At 40.5% G+C, this 13181-nt stretch overlaps 1 protein-coding gene across 1 annotated transcript in view; it reads right to left on the bottom strand.

The window, feature by feature from the left end:
* The window catches only part of LOC139465127 (calcitonin receptor-like), a 64909-nt gene extending 54612 nt beyond the window's left edge, over window positions 1-10297 (bottom strand). The window contains exons 1-2 of the mRNA XM_071246816.1: window positions 10165-10297; window positions 3251-3361 (exon numbers count right to left, since the gene is read on the bottom strand). Coding sequence (XP_071102917.1) covers window positions 3251-3361; window positions 10165-10297 — 244 coding nt within the window. The remainder of the gene's footprint in view (window positions 1-3250; window positions 3362-10164) is intronic.
* Between the last annotated feature and the right edge of the window lie 2884 nt (window positions 10298-13181).

Below are 13181 nucleotides of genomic sequence, written 5' to 3'. Positions count from 1 at the left end.
TCAGACGTTTACCACTTCGGTGACTCACGAGCACGGTGCGCCCACTCGGCATTCAAACTCACAGTTACAGGTTTCTGGACCCGTGAAGATTCCGGGGTAGAATAGGTCTTCAGCAACCCATACTTGCCGTAAAAGGCGACTATGCTTGTCGTAAAAGCCGACTAACGGGATCGGGTGGTCAGGCTCGCTGACTAGGTTGATACATGTCATCGATCCCAATTGCGTGGATCAATGCTCATGATGTTGACCACTGGTCTGTCTGGTCCAGACTCGATTATTTTACAGACCGCCGTCATATAGCTAGAATATTGCTGGGTGCGGCGTTAAATAACAAACAAACAAACAAACCAAAGCCGTAGACGACTGGGCCCCCAGAAACTAATACTAGTCATATTATGTATTCAGTGCAGTAACGAAGAAAAGGGAAGACAAGAAAAACATCTAAAATGCCCTTAGGTGAGAGACATATAACCAGTCCATCTTGAATGGATGTATCTGGTTTAGTTCTGTACAAAGTAATTGCTTCTCTACTGCCGAGCGCAGGGATCCGAGCAGACATTAGCTAGAGGCAATGACTGAAGCCCAGCGTTTGAAGTAGGGATTTCTTCAGGTTTAATTACAAGACTCCTAAATCTAAAGAAGACATGCATTTCATACAGACCACCAGTGGCAAAACTACGCACAGCATGACTCGTGTAACGTTTCCCAAAACACTGGTGCTGTTCTTTTGGAGGAGATCTGCCAGTGTTAATAATCAGCCATCTCGATGATCTGATATCGTTCAATAATTGTCAAATGCCAATTCCCTTCTATTGAAACATACACTGAAACAAATTGGTTGAATGGTTGATTGGCACAAGTGATGCCCCCTTTCTTGCTCATCTGTTTCAGAAATCGGAATTTCCGCTCGGATTGGCAAAATCATAACCAGGGAATTTGGCCAAGAAGTTTAACTCCAGCTTTAGATGTATCGATGAACTGAATCGTAATAATTGTCAAGAAGCCAATACCCTTCCACTGATTTATCAACCAGATCCCAGAAATAAAAGAGCCCAAGCTTCGCTGAGCCTAAATGTTTGATGGTGTAAAATAGAGTCCTTTTATATTCTTTTGCTTCAAACGGAATATATAGAAATGAGTTTGAAGGTTCTAAGGAGTGTACATAATTAATCATTCTGTATTTCTGATCAGTGGCGATTCGCTGTGCAGAGTTGCGTCCCTTGGGCACGCCAGAAACATATGATTGTGGGTTCGAATCCCGGTTCGCCCCAATTACGTTTCTAGGTTTGTCAGCACCATACCCGTGCTCGTGGGTTTCACCGAAGTGGTAATTTAAACGTCTGAGACCTGCATCACTTCGGGCTTTCCTCCCACATTAAGCTGACACGCCGTGATATAACTGGAATACTGTTAAAGCGGCGTTAAACCCAACTCACTCACTCACTCTGATCAGTGACCTTTTCCAGATGCACAAGAAAGCATGTAGCGACAACCAAAAATTGTTGATGTAAAAACACATGGAACAATATCGTATAAGAAAATCAATAAATTAATAATTTTCATCTAGCCTAACAGATATGGTAAAGAATTCATAAATTCAAACTAACACAAAGCACAGATACTTATGATGATCTACATGTACATGAGTGGAAACAATTTTGGAAAATATATTAGCTATACAAAACCAGTCATCAAAATTTCTAAATTCCATCAGGTTTCCATGAAAACAGCAAAAGAGAAAACTTTCAGAATCTTATATAAGATGAAAAAAAACAATCATAGTGGTTAATGTAGCAAGTTTGCTGAAGCTAGTATACAATAATATTGTACAAATACTCTACCCAAAATTTATGTTTCACCTTGATTCCATGGAAACGGCAAAAATAAAAAAAATCAGAATCTTCAAACTAGCAAAAGGCACAAGTACTCATTGTGGTAAATGTGTGTAGCAAGTTTGGTGAAGCTAGGGTGCATGATTAAAATGTTATGGGCCGTACAAAAGCTCGGACGGACGGACGGAACGCTATATACCCCCGATTTACTTCGTAAACGGGGGTATGATAACATTGGGATATCGTGTATCAGGAATTCTACCATGAATTTGGAATTTACTAAATTCTCATTGGTCAGTAAGAGGCTATTAAATCACATTAAACCCCCTCTGATTGAAACAGATGGTTTGTCGCCCGCATTACCGCGGAAGCTAATAATTTTTCGGTCATTGTCGGTTTTATTATATCTATAATTACAGGTTACAAAATGCAAAGATGCGGTTACTACATATTCAAAGTATGTGTGGCAATACATTTCGTGCAGAAAACACGCTAGAAATCTACAAAGGGAATGTATTTACGTTTAGGAGACAACAGAGAGCTCGGAATTTTTGCGCTTTTTTATACCTATAGATTATTTAACCGCGCAAAATTTATCATTTGAAACCCCGCGCTGCGGGTTCGGTTCCAATTTCTATTTAGCGTGGTTAAATCTAAGGTAACCTAGCTCTACATTGAAAACACATATGTTTATCTCCTAATCAACTGGCAAGAGACGTTATCAAGATAACACTCCCGATCTGGTGACGCTATCACTGAAACATTACCTATTTGCCTCGAGTTTTTACCAGCCATGGTGACGTTAAGACTGTCACATTACCGTACTTATCTCGAGTAAAGCGCAGCCATGGTGACGCTAACGGTCACATTACCGTTCTTAACTCGAGTATTGACCCGCCACAGTGATGCAAATACTGTCACATTACCGTACGCACCTCAAGTATTGACTAGCCTTGGTGACGCTAACACGGTAACATTACCGTACGCACCTCAAGTATTGACCAGCCATTGTGACGCCAACGCTGTCACATTACGGTACTTACCCTGAGTACCGACCAGCCTTGGTGACGCTAACACTTGTCACATTACCGTTCTCGCCACGAGTACTGACCAGCCATTGTGACGCTAACAGTCACATTACCGTTCTCGCCACGAGTACTGACCAGCCATTGTGACCCTAACACTTGTCACATTACCGTTCTCGCCACGAGTACTCACCAGCCAAGGTGACGCTAACAGTCACATAACCGTACTTAACTCGAGTATTGACTAGCCTTGGTGACGCTAACACGGTCACATTACCGTTCTCGCCACGAGTACTGACCAGCCAAGGTGACGCTAACACTTGTCACATTACCGTTCTCGCCACGAGTACTGACCAGCCAAGGTGACGCTAACAGTCACATTACCGTACTTACCTCGAGTATTGAACCCAGGATAATCTGGGCAGTGAACCGAGACGCTTTCACCAGCTCGGGTATAGTTGTAGCACAGCAACCCGTCGAATGTAGCGTTACAGTACAGCTGTCCTGAAACAAAATACATCCAGATCATATTTTCAACTAGGCAGTGTGTAACGATACACTTCGTTGCAGTGCAATTCAAAACTTGACAGAAACTTTACGATACTACACAAGAAAACCCACTTAACATGTTAAGGAAACAGTTTCCATCGTCAAGGGAAATAGCAAAACTAAAACGTATGAAGTAGATTTGAGTGGATTTGTAAATCAGTGGATTAAGACCTATTTAACATACGAATGGTTGGTTGGTTGGTTTGTTGTTAAACCCCCCACTCAGCAATATTCCAGCTATATGACGGCGGTCTGTTAACAATCGAGTCTGGACCAGACAACCCAGTGATTAATATCATGAGCATCGATCCACGCAATTGGGATTGATGACATGTATCAACCAAGTCAGCAAGCCTGACCACCCGATCCCGTTAGTCGCCTTTTACAACAAGCATAGTCACCTTTTACGGCAAGCATAAGTTCCTGACCTATTCTACCCCGGAATCAAGAGTCGATTGGTAAATCAGTGGATTGAGACCTATTTAACATACGACCGCCTCCGCGGAAAAAAGGGACTTAGTGTCTTTCCGGGAGGTCGATGGTCCGGCCCCGGCATACCAAAATACCTTTAAACTCATCAGGTGATATTCAGTTACGATTCTAAAACCTGGACCACTTCGTTGAGGAAAACATTTGTTTCTTCTATTTTGATGACAATTTAATAGTTTTACGATCTCGGCGCTGTTCCGGTGATCTTAACGCAACGACTACGTACGTAACCAATAGCGACAGAGGCCCTTCCCTATTCGTCCTGTGTTAAAGAAGCCTTTCACAATTAAGGGTATGCAGTGAAATTAGGCATGGTACAATCACCTTAACGGTAAGATCGCTTTGTGGAACGGGGCCCTGTGTGAAAATGCGATATCGTATTGATCTTGGAATTACATCCTGAGTTGAGTTCAAACAGATCATATCGTCACAAGCGCTGTTAAAACTATCAAAACCTCTAATAATAACCAACTCAGCTTAGAAGTACTACATGATGCAAAACATTGACCAGCTCGTATCAAACCTTTTTCACTATTACTTCAAAAAGACCACGAGCGAGCTTGTTCCCATTGTTTGAACAATTTGATTATTAATTCATTTGAAAACCAAACAAAATTCATTTGCCCTCTGTACAGATGACTTTGGGCAACTTTAGATGAGCTGGATGAAACATTATTTTACTTAAGGCTAAAGGGACAGATTGTCAGAATTACCGTAAATACTCTTAACCCGTGTGAGTTTTTGTATCTTGAAACAAATTTAAATAAAACGGACAAAGTGCACAAAGAACTCATAGTTAAAGACGAGACATTTCAAAAATGCATTTGAAAAAATTATTACAAGATGAAGGAAGTATTATCTGAATTATTTTAACGCACACTATTTGAAAAACACGGCCAATGGCCTAATTTGATAAGTGTATGAAATAAATGTAACGAATCTAATTACATTGTGGACTTTTTTTCAGTAATGCCAGGAGCATATATCTTCTTTTCCTTTACTCGTTGAAAACTAAAGAGAGAGGTTTGGCCAGGATACACAAACAGTGGAATAAACTGTTTTTATATTTCGCAGCATGCTCGTAGCTGGTTGGTTGGTTGGTTTGTTGTTTAACGCCACACTCAGCAATATTCCAGCAAGAGTGTATAGTATTCCATATTTCCAATCAATGAACAATTGGAAGTAGAATATTTCGACGAATAATTGAGGTTCTCCCTGTCTTCAGAACATTTTACATCTTCATCTTTTTACTTTTTCACTATCGTGTAATAGCACCAGATTCCTTTGTCTACATAATCGCCATGCACTTGCGAGTATGCACACCGTTTGTTTGTTTGTTTGTTGTTTAACGAGCGACCCGTGAAGATTCCTGGGTAGAATAGGTCTTCAGCAACTCATGATAGCCGTAAAAGGTGACTATGCTTGTCGTAAACGGCGACTAACGGGATTGGTGGTCAGGCTCGCTGACTTGGTTGATACATGTCATCGATCCCAATTGCGTGGATCGATGCTCATGATATTACTCACTGGAATGTCTGGTCCATACTCGATTATAAACAGACAACCATCATATAGCTGGAATATTGCTGACAACAAACCAACCAACCAACCAACCAACATGAAGCAAGAGAAGTAACGCTGGAAAAAAATATACGGGACCAATTTTCGAATTCAGTTTTGACAAATATCTTACAGATAAGCATGCAAAATAATTCATCACGTCATTCATTTCGGACTAGTAATATGAGCGACATATTCATTTCTCTAACTCAAATACTTTTTAGGTAAAGCGGGCGGACGGACGGAACGACGGACGTTCCTTTCTCTCTGAAAATGTAATGGTTGACTATTGTACGGAAACCTTTTAGGGCCATTTGTTATTTTTTTTTTTTAAACTATCTTGAAATTTCAAGAAACTAAGTTGAAATTTCAAGATAGAGAAGTTGAAATTTCAAGATACTAAGTTGAAATTTCAAGATTATTCACTTCAAACGTATTTTTACATCTTAGGATGTTAAAAACTTATTATCTTGCCGCTCGAAAAAAACACAAAAAAACAATTGGCACTAAAAGGCTTCCGTACTATTGCATTATTGTGAATAAAGCGACAATACCTTTTCGATATATAGTCATTAGAAATCTCTGCCGAAAGCCGTGTCTATTGCATGATTCCAGCTATATTAGGAGCATGTGTTTATTAATCACATGAAATAGTGACGATACCAGGTGTTCGCGTGTATTGCGTCCCCGTGGGTCGTTTGTTGCTTGTTACTGACATAATGCAACGTCGATTCAGACCTTCCGAGTTATGAGTCCATTGTGAAACCCCGATGAACTCGATTGCAATGTGGTCTTATTACACTGGCTCCAACCCTCACACGCTATTCATAATCATTACAGAAGAAGTCATGTCACAATTGTTGGACACGAATTGCCCTATCCATAACAATTACAAACGTCGCACGCTTCTAAGTGTTTCGGTAATGTTTATTTGAAAAAAATACACGAACATAATGTAATTTTTACCAGAAAAACAATACATTTTCTGACGCAGTTTTATGACGCAGGAGACGCTTGCACCTATTACCGTCACAGATTTTTTCAATGATCCATTCATTGTATTTTCCTTTTGTCTTTGACAGATAATGAAGACAGATATTCTCTGGCGAAGACGTGTGATATTTAATTAAGGACCTATCAATTCATATTTGCTATAACAGCAATACATACATTTGATGACATTTATGTACTTGTGAATGTTGTTGTTAAATGTGTTTGGTTTTATACGGAACCCTTTAGGTCCATTTGTTTTTTTATATTTTTGTTCGATACTATCTTGAAATTTCAAGATACTAAGTTGAAATTTGAAGAATAATGATACTCTTTAGAACATACAGAAGTTGAAATTTGTAGATACTATCTTGACATTTCAAATTTAAATATAGTATCTTGAAATTTCAACTTAGTTTCTTGCAATTTCAACTTAGTGTCTTGAAATTTCAAGATAGTATCGAAAGAAAATTAAAAAAACAAATGGCCCTAAAAGGCTTCCGTAGTTTTAAGCCGCTTTTAACAATATTCCAGTCATACCAAGGATGGGACGCCAAGCTTGGCCTTCATACATTGTGTGGAGCCGACGCTGTAACCAAAAACTACCCCACATTCTTGGATGCTGCTGGAGTGAGTTGTACTTTACGCGTCCTCTAGCTATATTACAGCAATATCACGGCGGATGGACATCAGAAATGGGCCTAACACATTGTACCCACGTGGAGAATCAAACCCGGGTCTACGGCGTGACTGGCGAACGCTTTAATCACTTGGCTACCCCACCGCCACTGATTTGAAATGCCAAATAGAAGCGTTGAAGAAAAAAATGAGGACAGCTTTCAAACGATATCATGTAAATTTTTGGAATTTTCAAAATAGATCTTGCGGAAGATGCTTACAGTACATGATAAATAGAGGCTACTTCATGCTTTTTGTCGAATACGATTTATATTTCGTCGAGTGAAGCCTCAAACACCAAATTGTTTCGAGATCGAAATTTTCAAATTTATTTCACAATACCATTTATATTTTCACTATATATCTATATATTTCATACTTATATATAATAATAAAAGTGGTTATTTTATCTGTATGAGAGGAATACTGGCTATGTAATTACAGGCATAATAATACAACGTTCTTTCTCAAATTGCTCCAAGTGCGTTTTTCCATATCTGAATTATCCTATTTGGCCATGCATACATCTTCGATGCTTGACAATTGCTGCCCAATGGATATGACCCGAAATTATTGCTGCCAGATTATCAACTAAGAATGAAAGCCAACATCATCTTAAAGAAGGAATTGCAATTTCTGTTTTTATACATCAAGAACCTCCTTGTTCCAACAAATAACTACAGAGATTCAGAGAATGTCCTTGAATACGACCGGCAATACATACTATCATCATGGTCACATGTTTCATCTCTCTTTGACCGCCCCCGTGGTCTAGTGCCAGAGCGGAAGGTCCGGGTTTCATCCCCGACCGCGTCATACCAAAATACGTTAAAAGATGGTACTTATTGTTACCCTGTCTGGCGCTCGACATTAAGGGGCTAGAACAAGGATTGGAGTCATTATACTGTGTCTGAGATGGGTATTCATGTTAAATTATAAATCGGCATCACTCCGGACTAGTACAAGCACACACACACGTGACGTGAAACCCAATTTCACCTCACCTCATCTCCCTTTGTAACCTTGTCTTATTTAAAGAGCCTCTTCCTCAAAAGCTGCTTGATCAAGGTTACAACCTTCAAGGACTCATTAAAGCTTTCAAAAAGGTTTGTGGAAGACACGTGAAGGACATTTCCAAATTTGACGCTTCGGAGACGAAAATGAGGTCCGGTGCAACTCTCTATCTGTACTTAAACCATGTGTTCTCCTGTTGTTGTTTTTTCAGGTAAACAATTTGTTTGCCTTCGTCGTGGTTGGTTGGCTGGTTGTTTTACGCCAGATAATCCAGTCATTGATATCATGAGCATCGATCCACGTAATTGGTTGTTTTGTTTGTTGTTTAACGCCGTACTCAGCAATATCCCAGCTTCATGACGACGGTCTGTAAATAATCGCGTCTGGACCAAACAATCCAGTGATTGATATCATGAGCACCGATCCACGAAATTGAGATCGATGACATGCTTCAACCAAGTCAGCGAGCCTGACCCCCCCATGCCCTTAGTCGCATGTTACAAGCATAGTCGCCTTTTACGGCAATCATGGGTTGCTAAAGACCTTCATGTATTCTACCCCGGATCTTCACGGGTCGGGATCGATGACATGCATCAACAAAGTCAGCGAGCTTGACCACCCGATCCCGTTAGTCGCCTCTTACGACAAGCATAGTCGCCTTTTACGACAAGCATGGATTGCTGAAGACCTGTTGTACCCCGGATCTTCATGGGTCGTGACGAATTGTGGCATCGGTGCGACAGAATATGCTTACTTTTTCGCGATCATCTGGTGCCATCACTATTTGATAGTGATTCATAAACACATGCTCATGATACAATCGGAACGGTACAATCGATTCTACTTTTGGCAGAGATTTCTTGTGGCAATGGAAAGGACTTTGTCACTGTTATCATCAAGAGAATGGCCTTATCCCTCATTATCAGTATGGTTCTATTTGTAATATTTCTTTGTCGCCATGTCTTTTCGTCTTTTTCTTTTCTTATCATCTTCTGTTATGTTATATCTACTTCACTCACTTTGATGTATTTTATCTATTTATGTTTTGTGTTATCTTCTATGTTACATCATTGCTTTGAAGGAGCGCTCCTCTTCAACGAAAACACGTCCGCGTTTCTTCCAAAGCCCTCATTGCCGCAGCGTGACGAATTGCGAACTTTCAGACGTCATCAAGTGCATACTGAGTCACCGCCCTTGTGATGTCCTCATTATAAATGGGGGGGGGGGGGGGGGGGGGGGGGTCGGGTAGCCTTGTGGTTAAAGCGTTCACTCGTCAAGCCGAAGACCCGGGTTCGATTCCCGACATGGGTACAATGTGTGAAGCCCATTTCTGATGTCCCCCGCCGTGATATTGCTTGAATATTGCTAAAAGCGGCGTAACACCATACTCACTCACTCACTCATTATTAATGGTGTTGTGCATATTGCCAGAAATAAATCCATACTTGCAACCTAGGTGTACACGGTAATGAGCTGCATGAATCAAAGTATTAATGACTTGAGATTCTGTAAACGTATTTTTGTAAGTTTCCTATTCCACGTAAATTTCAAAAGTTGCTACCGTATGTTTTCATTGATAAAACAATGCGTAAACTCAAGATGTTTCTATATATATAATTATATAATTGTACGGAGCTCCACATGTTGAACCTTATTATTTTGTTTGTTTGTTTGTTGTTGAACGCCGCTCTCAGCAATATTCAAGCTACAGGACAGCGGTATGAAACCACGCAATTTGGATACGATGACACCCATCAACCAAGTCAGCGAGTCTGACCACCCGATCCCGTTAGTCGCCTCTTACGACAAGCATAGTCGCCTTTTACGGTAAGCATGGGTCCTGAAGACCTATTCTAACCCGGATCTTCATGGGTCGCCGCCATATAGCTGGAATATTGCTGAGTGCGGCGTTAAACAACAAACCAAGTATTAGCATATGACTTCCGATTGATAATCAATATACAGGACGTTTATTGTCGTTAAGTTTGTGATTTGTCCTTCAAGAGACAAACAGTCCAACTACTCACCATCATTGGGATATGGTCTGTTTCTAACTGTTGAGTTACAGATGAGCTCATCCAGCACAGACAGAGGCAGCGATTTCTCCATCAACCGCTCCAGCAGGAGCTTCCGAAGGGCAGCGAGGAGAGTCTTGTTCATGGTCTGAAATACAAATGATGAGTGAGATAGTATGGTTTAACGCCGCTTTTAGTAATATTCCAGTATTAGCACGACACCAGAAAGGGATTCACGAATTATAAACATATACACTATGTACTAGGTTTGGTGTAAAACGTATGTCTTGCATAATACTATTTTGAGTCAAGGTTTTCAATGTAGCGCCCAGCACCATGACGAGGCTATGGGATCGGTTTCAACAGCATGGGTCAACACGTGATCTTCCAAGGTCAGGACGACCAAGAGTAACCACCCCCGCCCAAGGTCACTACATCCGACTGCGCCACCTACGTGAAAGGACGACCACAGCCACCTCAACCACATTCCAAATACCCAGACTGCGCAGAATCTCCGATCAAACTGAGCAAGACTTCCTGTTCGACGCGTCATATTGAGTCGTCAACAACTACTGCATTTGGTGTAATCAACACAGGGTATCGGCTCAACTGCGATGGAGAGATGTCTGGTTTGAGCGACGAATCGAGATTTCTTCTCCGGCGATGGGGATGGAAGAACACGGGTCTACAGAACGTTACGCCAGAAACTGCGTACAGAAAGTGGAATGTTTGGTAGGGGTAGCGTTATGATGTGGGAGGATATCTCTCATGATAGCAGGACAGGTTGGCTCCATATCAAAGTCAGTCTTACGGCTCAACGATACATCAACGAAATTCTCCCCGCAGACGTCCTCCAAATTGCAGCCTACGGCAACGGTGTTATCCAGCAGGACAACACTCGGTCGTATACAGCACGATCACAAGCGCTACACAACAACAATGTTGATGTTCTCCCCTGTCCCTCCAGATCCCCGGATTTGAACCCGATAGAGCACCTGTGGGATGAATTGGAAAGACGGCTTCGCTGACGTCAACCACAACCCCAGACGTTGCATCAGTTGGATGTTGCGTTGCAGGCCGAGTGGGCAACCATTCCCTAGTATGTGATTCGCATACTCGTCTCTTCCATGGTAGTTGACCTTCACCTTGGACTTTTCCAATGTACCGATAACTGAGAATGACTAAAATCACGAACTGTTCACTCCACAACATTTTGGCTCAATATCTTGTACGGTTCCTCGTATATATGTATTTTCCTACCTCACACAAATCTGGAATCGCGCTCCTTTTTTTGGAAGAGTATAGTTCTTTCATATAATATTACAATTAAGTGATAAAAAGTTTTCAATAAAAACTTCAAAGTGTCAAAAAGGTTCGTTAACAAACAAATATTTGCATTTTCCATTATATTTCTAGTTATACCCCCGTTTACGAAGTAAATTGGGGGTATACAGCGTTCCGTTCGTCCGTCCTTCCGTCCGAGCTTTTGTACGGCCCATAACTTTAATACCATGCACCCTAGCTTCACCAAACTTACTGCACACATTTTCTAGTTTGAAGATTCTGAACTTTTTAATTTTTGCCGTTTCCATGGAAACATTAAGAAACTTAAACTTTTAGGGTGGGTGTTTTATACGGCCTATATCCTTTTAACTATGCACCCTAGCTTTACCAAACTTTCTACACACATTAACCACAATGAGTACTTGTGCCTTTTGCTAGTTTGAAGATTCTGAATGTTTTAATTTTAGCCGTTTCCATGGAAACATTAGAAACTTCAACTTGTCAATTGTCACTGGAACTCAATCTTAATTTTTAAAACATTGAAGTTAAAATCAGTTAGAAATATGTAATATTTCATTAATTAACCAACTATTTACAATTTGTTGTTGACCAGCGGGGAAAACGGGGGTATGTGAGCTTTGCTTGTTCAGTTTGCGTTTCATTTCAAGTGCAAGTGTTTTCAAAACTACATTCTGTCATCTCTACAGATGTGGCATTAGGTGGCGGATCAACAATATAGTCAACATTGGAATAGTTATATATTTTCGGATGATTTCAATTTGCCCGATCGTGCACACTCATAAGGAATTGAATAGAATTGTATTGATTCTTTTTGGTTGCTTTTAAAGACATTGAAAGGGATGTAAAACCATCTGAGTGTGAATCAGTGTGATTAGTTTTAATATCTTTATCTCTATTTTTCTTCCCTCGATTCAAGAAACTTCAAAGGCGTTTAGAAACGTATGAATTAGTAACTGAAATGAAATTGATCATTAAGCGAGGTTCACAGAAAGTTCATCACAACGTCATTATACCATTAACCAGCACTGAATTGGAATCCCTGTCAAGTTACAAATAAAATTAGAAACATTCCTTTTTAGAAAAACCTTTAAATGTACCTCTATGGTCTGACAGGACACTTCATGGGTCTTCTTGAATTAAAATACCGAATCATTTCTGTATCTGTATCAGCGTTGTAGCACTGTAAACATACCTTAAGTGGTAACACTGAGTTGGTTGGTTGGTTGGTTGGTTGTTTAACGCCGCACTCAGCAATATTCCAGCTATATGACGGCGGTCTGTAAATAATCGAGTCTGGACCAGGCAATTCAGTGATTGACATCATGAGCATCTATCCACGCATTTGGGAATAGATGACATGCATCAACCAAGTCAGCGAGCCTGACCACCCGATCCCGTTAGTCGCCTTTTACGACAAGCATAGTCACCTTTTACGGCAAGCATGGGTTGCTGAAGACCTATTCTTCCCCAGTGTTACCTTCATCATGGACGGAAATGAGGAACTTGCAACACGTCAGTATCTACAGTGTGAGCAAGTCAAATTCAAAGCAAACACAGCGTTGTGTAATGTGTTTCAAATTCCATTTTGTGGCCCAATTTAAACCTCATACTGATCACGTGTAACCTAATGTATTGTTAATTGAATAAAAGCGAAAATAAAATTTCCATGATCATAAAACTATCTAATGAAAGCATTTACGATTCTGACTGGAATTTCATCAAAA

The sequence above is a fragment of the Haliotis cracherodii genome, unplaced genomic scaffold (genome assembly GCF_022045235.1).
Source record: "Haliotis cracherodii isolate W230 unplaced genomic scaffold, xgHalCrac1.p SCAF_17, whole genome shotgun sequence".
NCBI classification, from domain to species: Eukaryota; Metazoa; Mollusca; class Gastropoda; order Lepetellida; family Haliotidae; genus Haliotis; species Haliotis cracherodii.
This window is presented reverse-complemented; position numbering and strand designations above follow the sequence as displayed.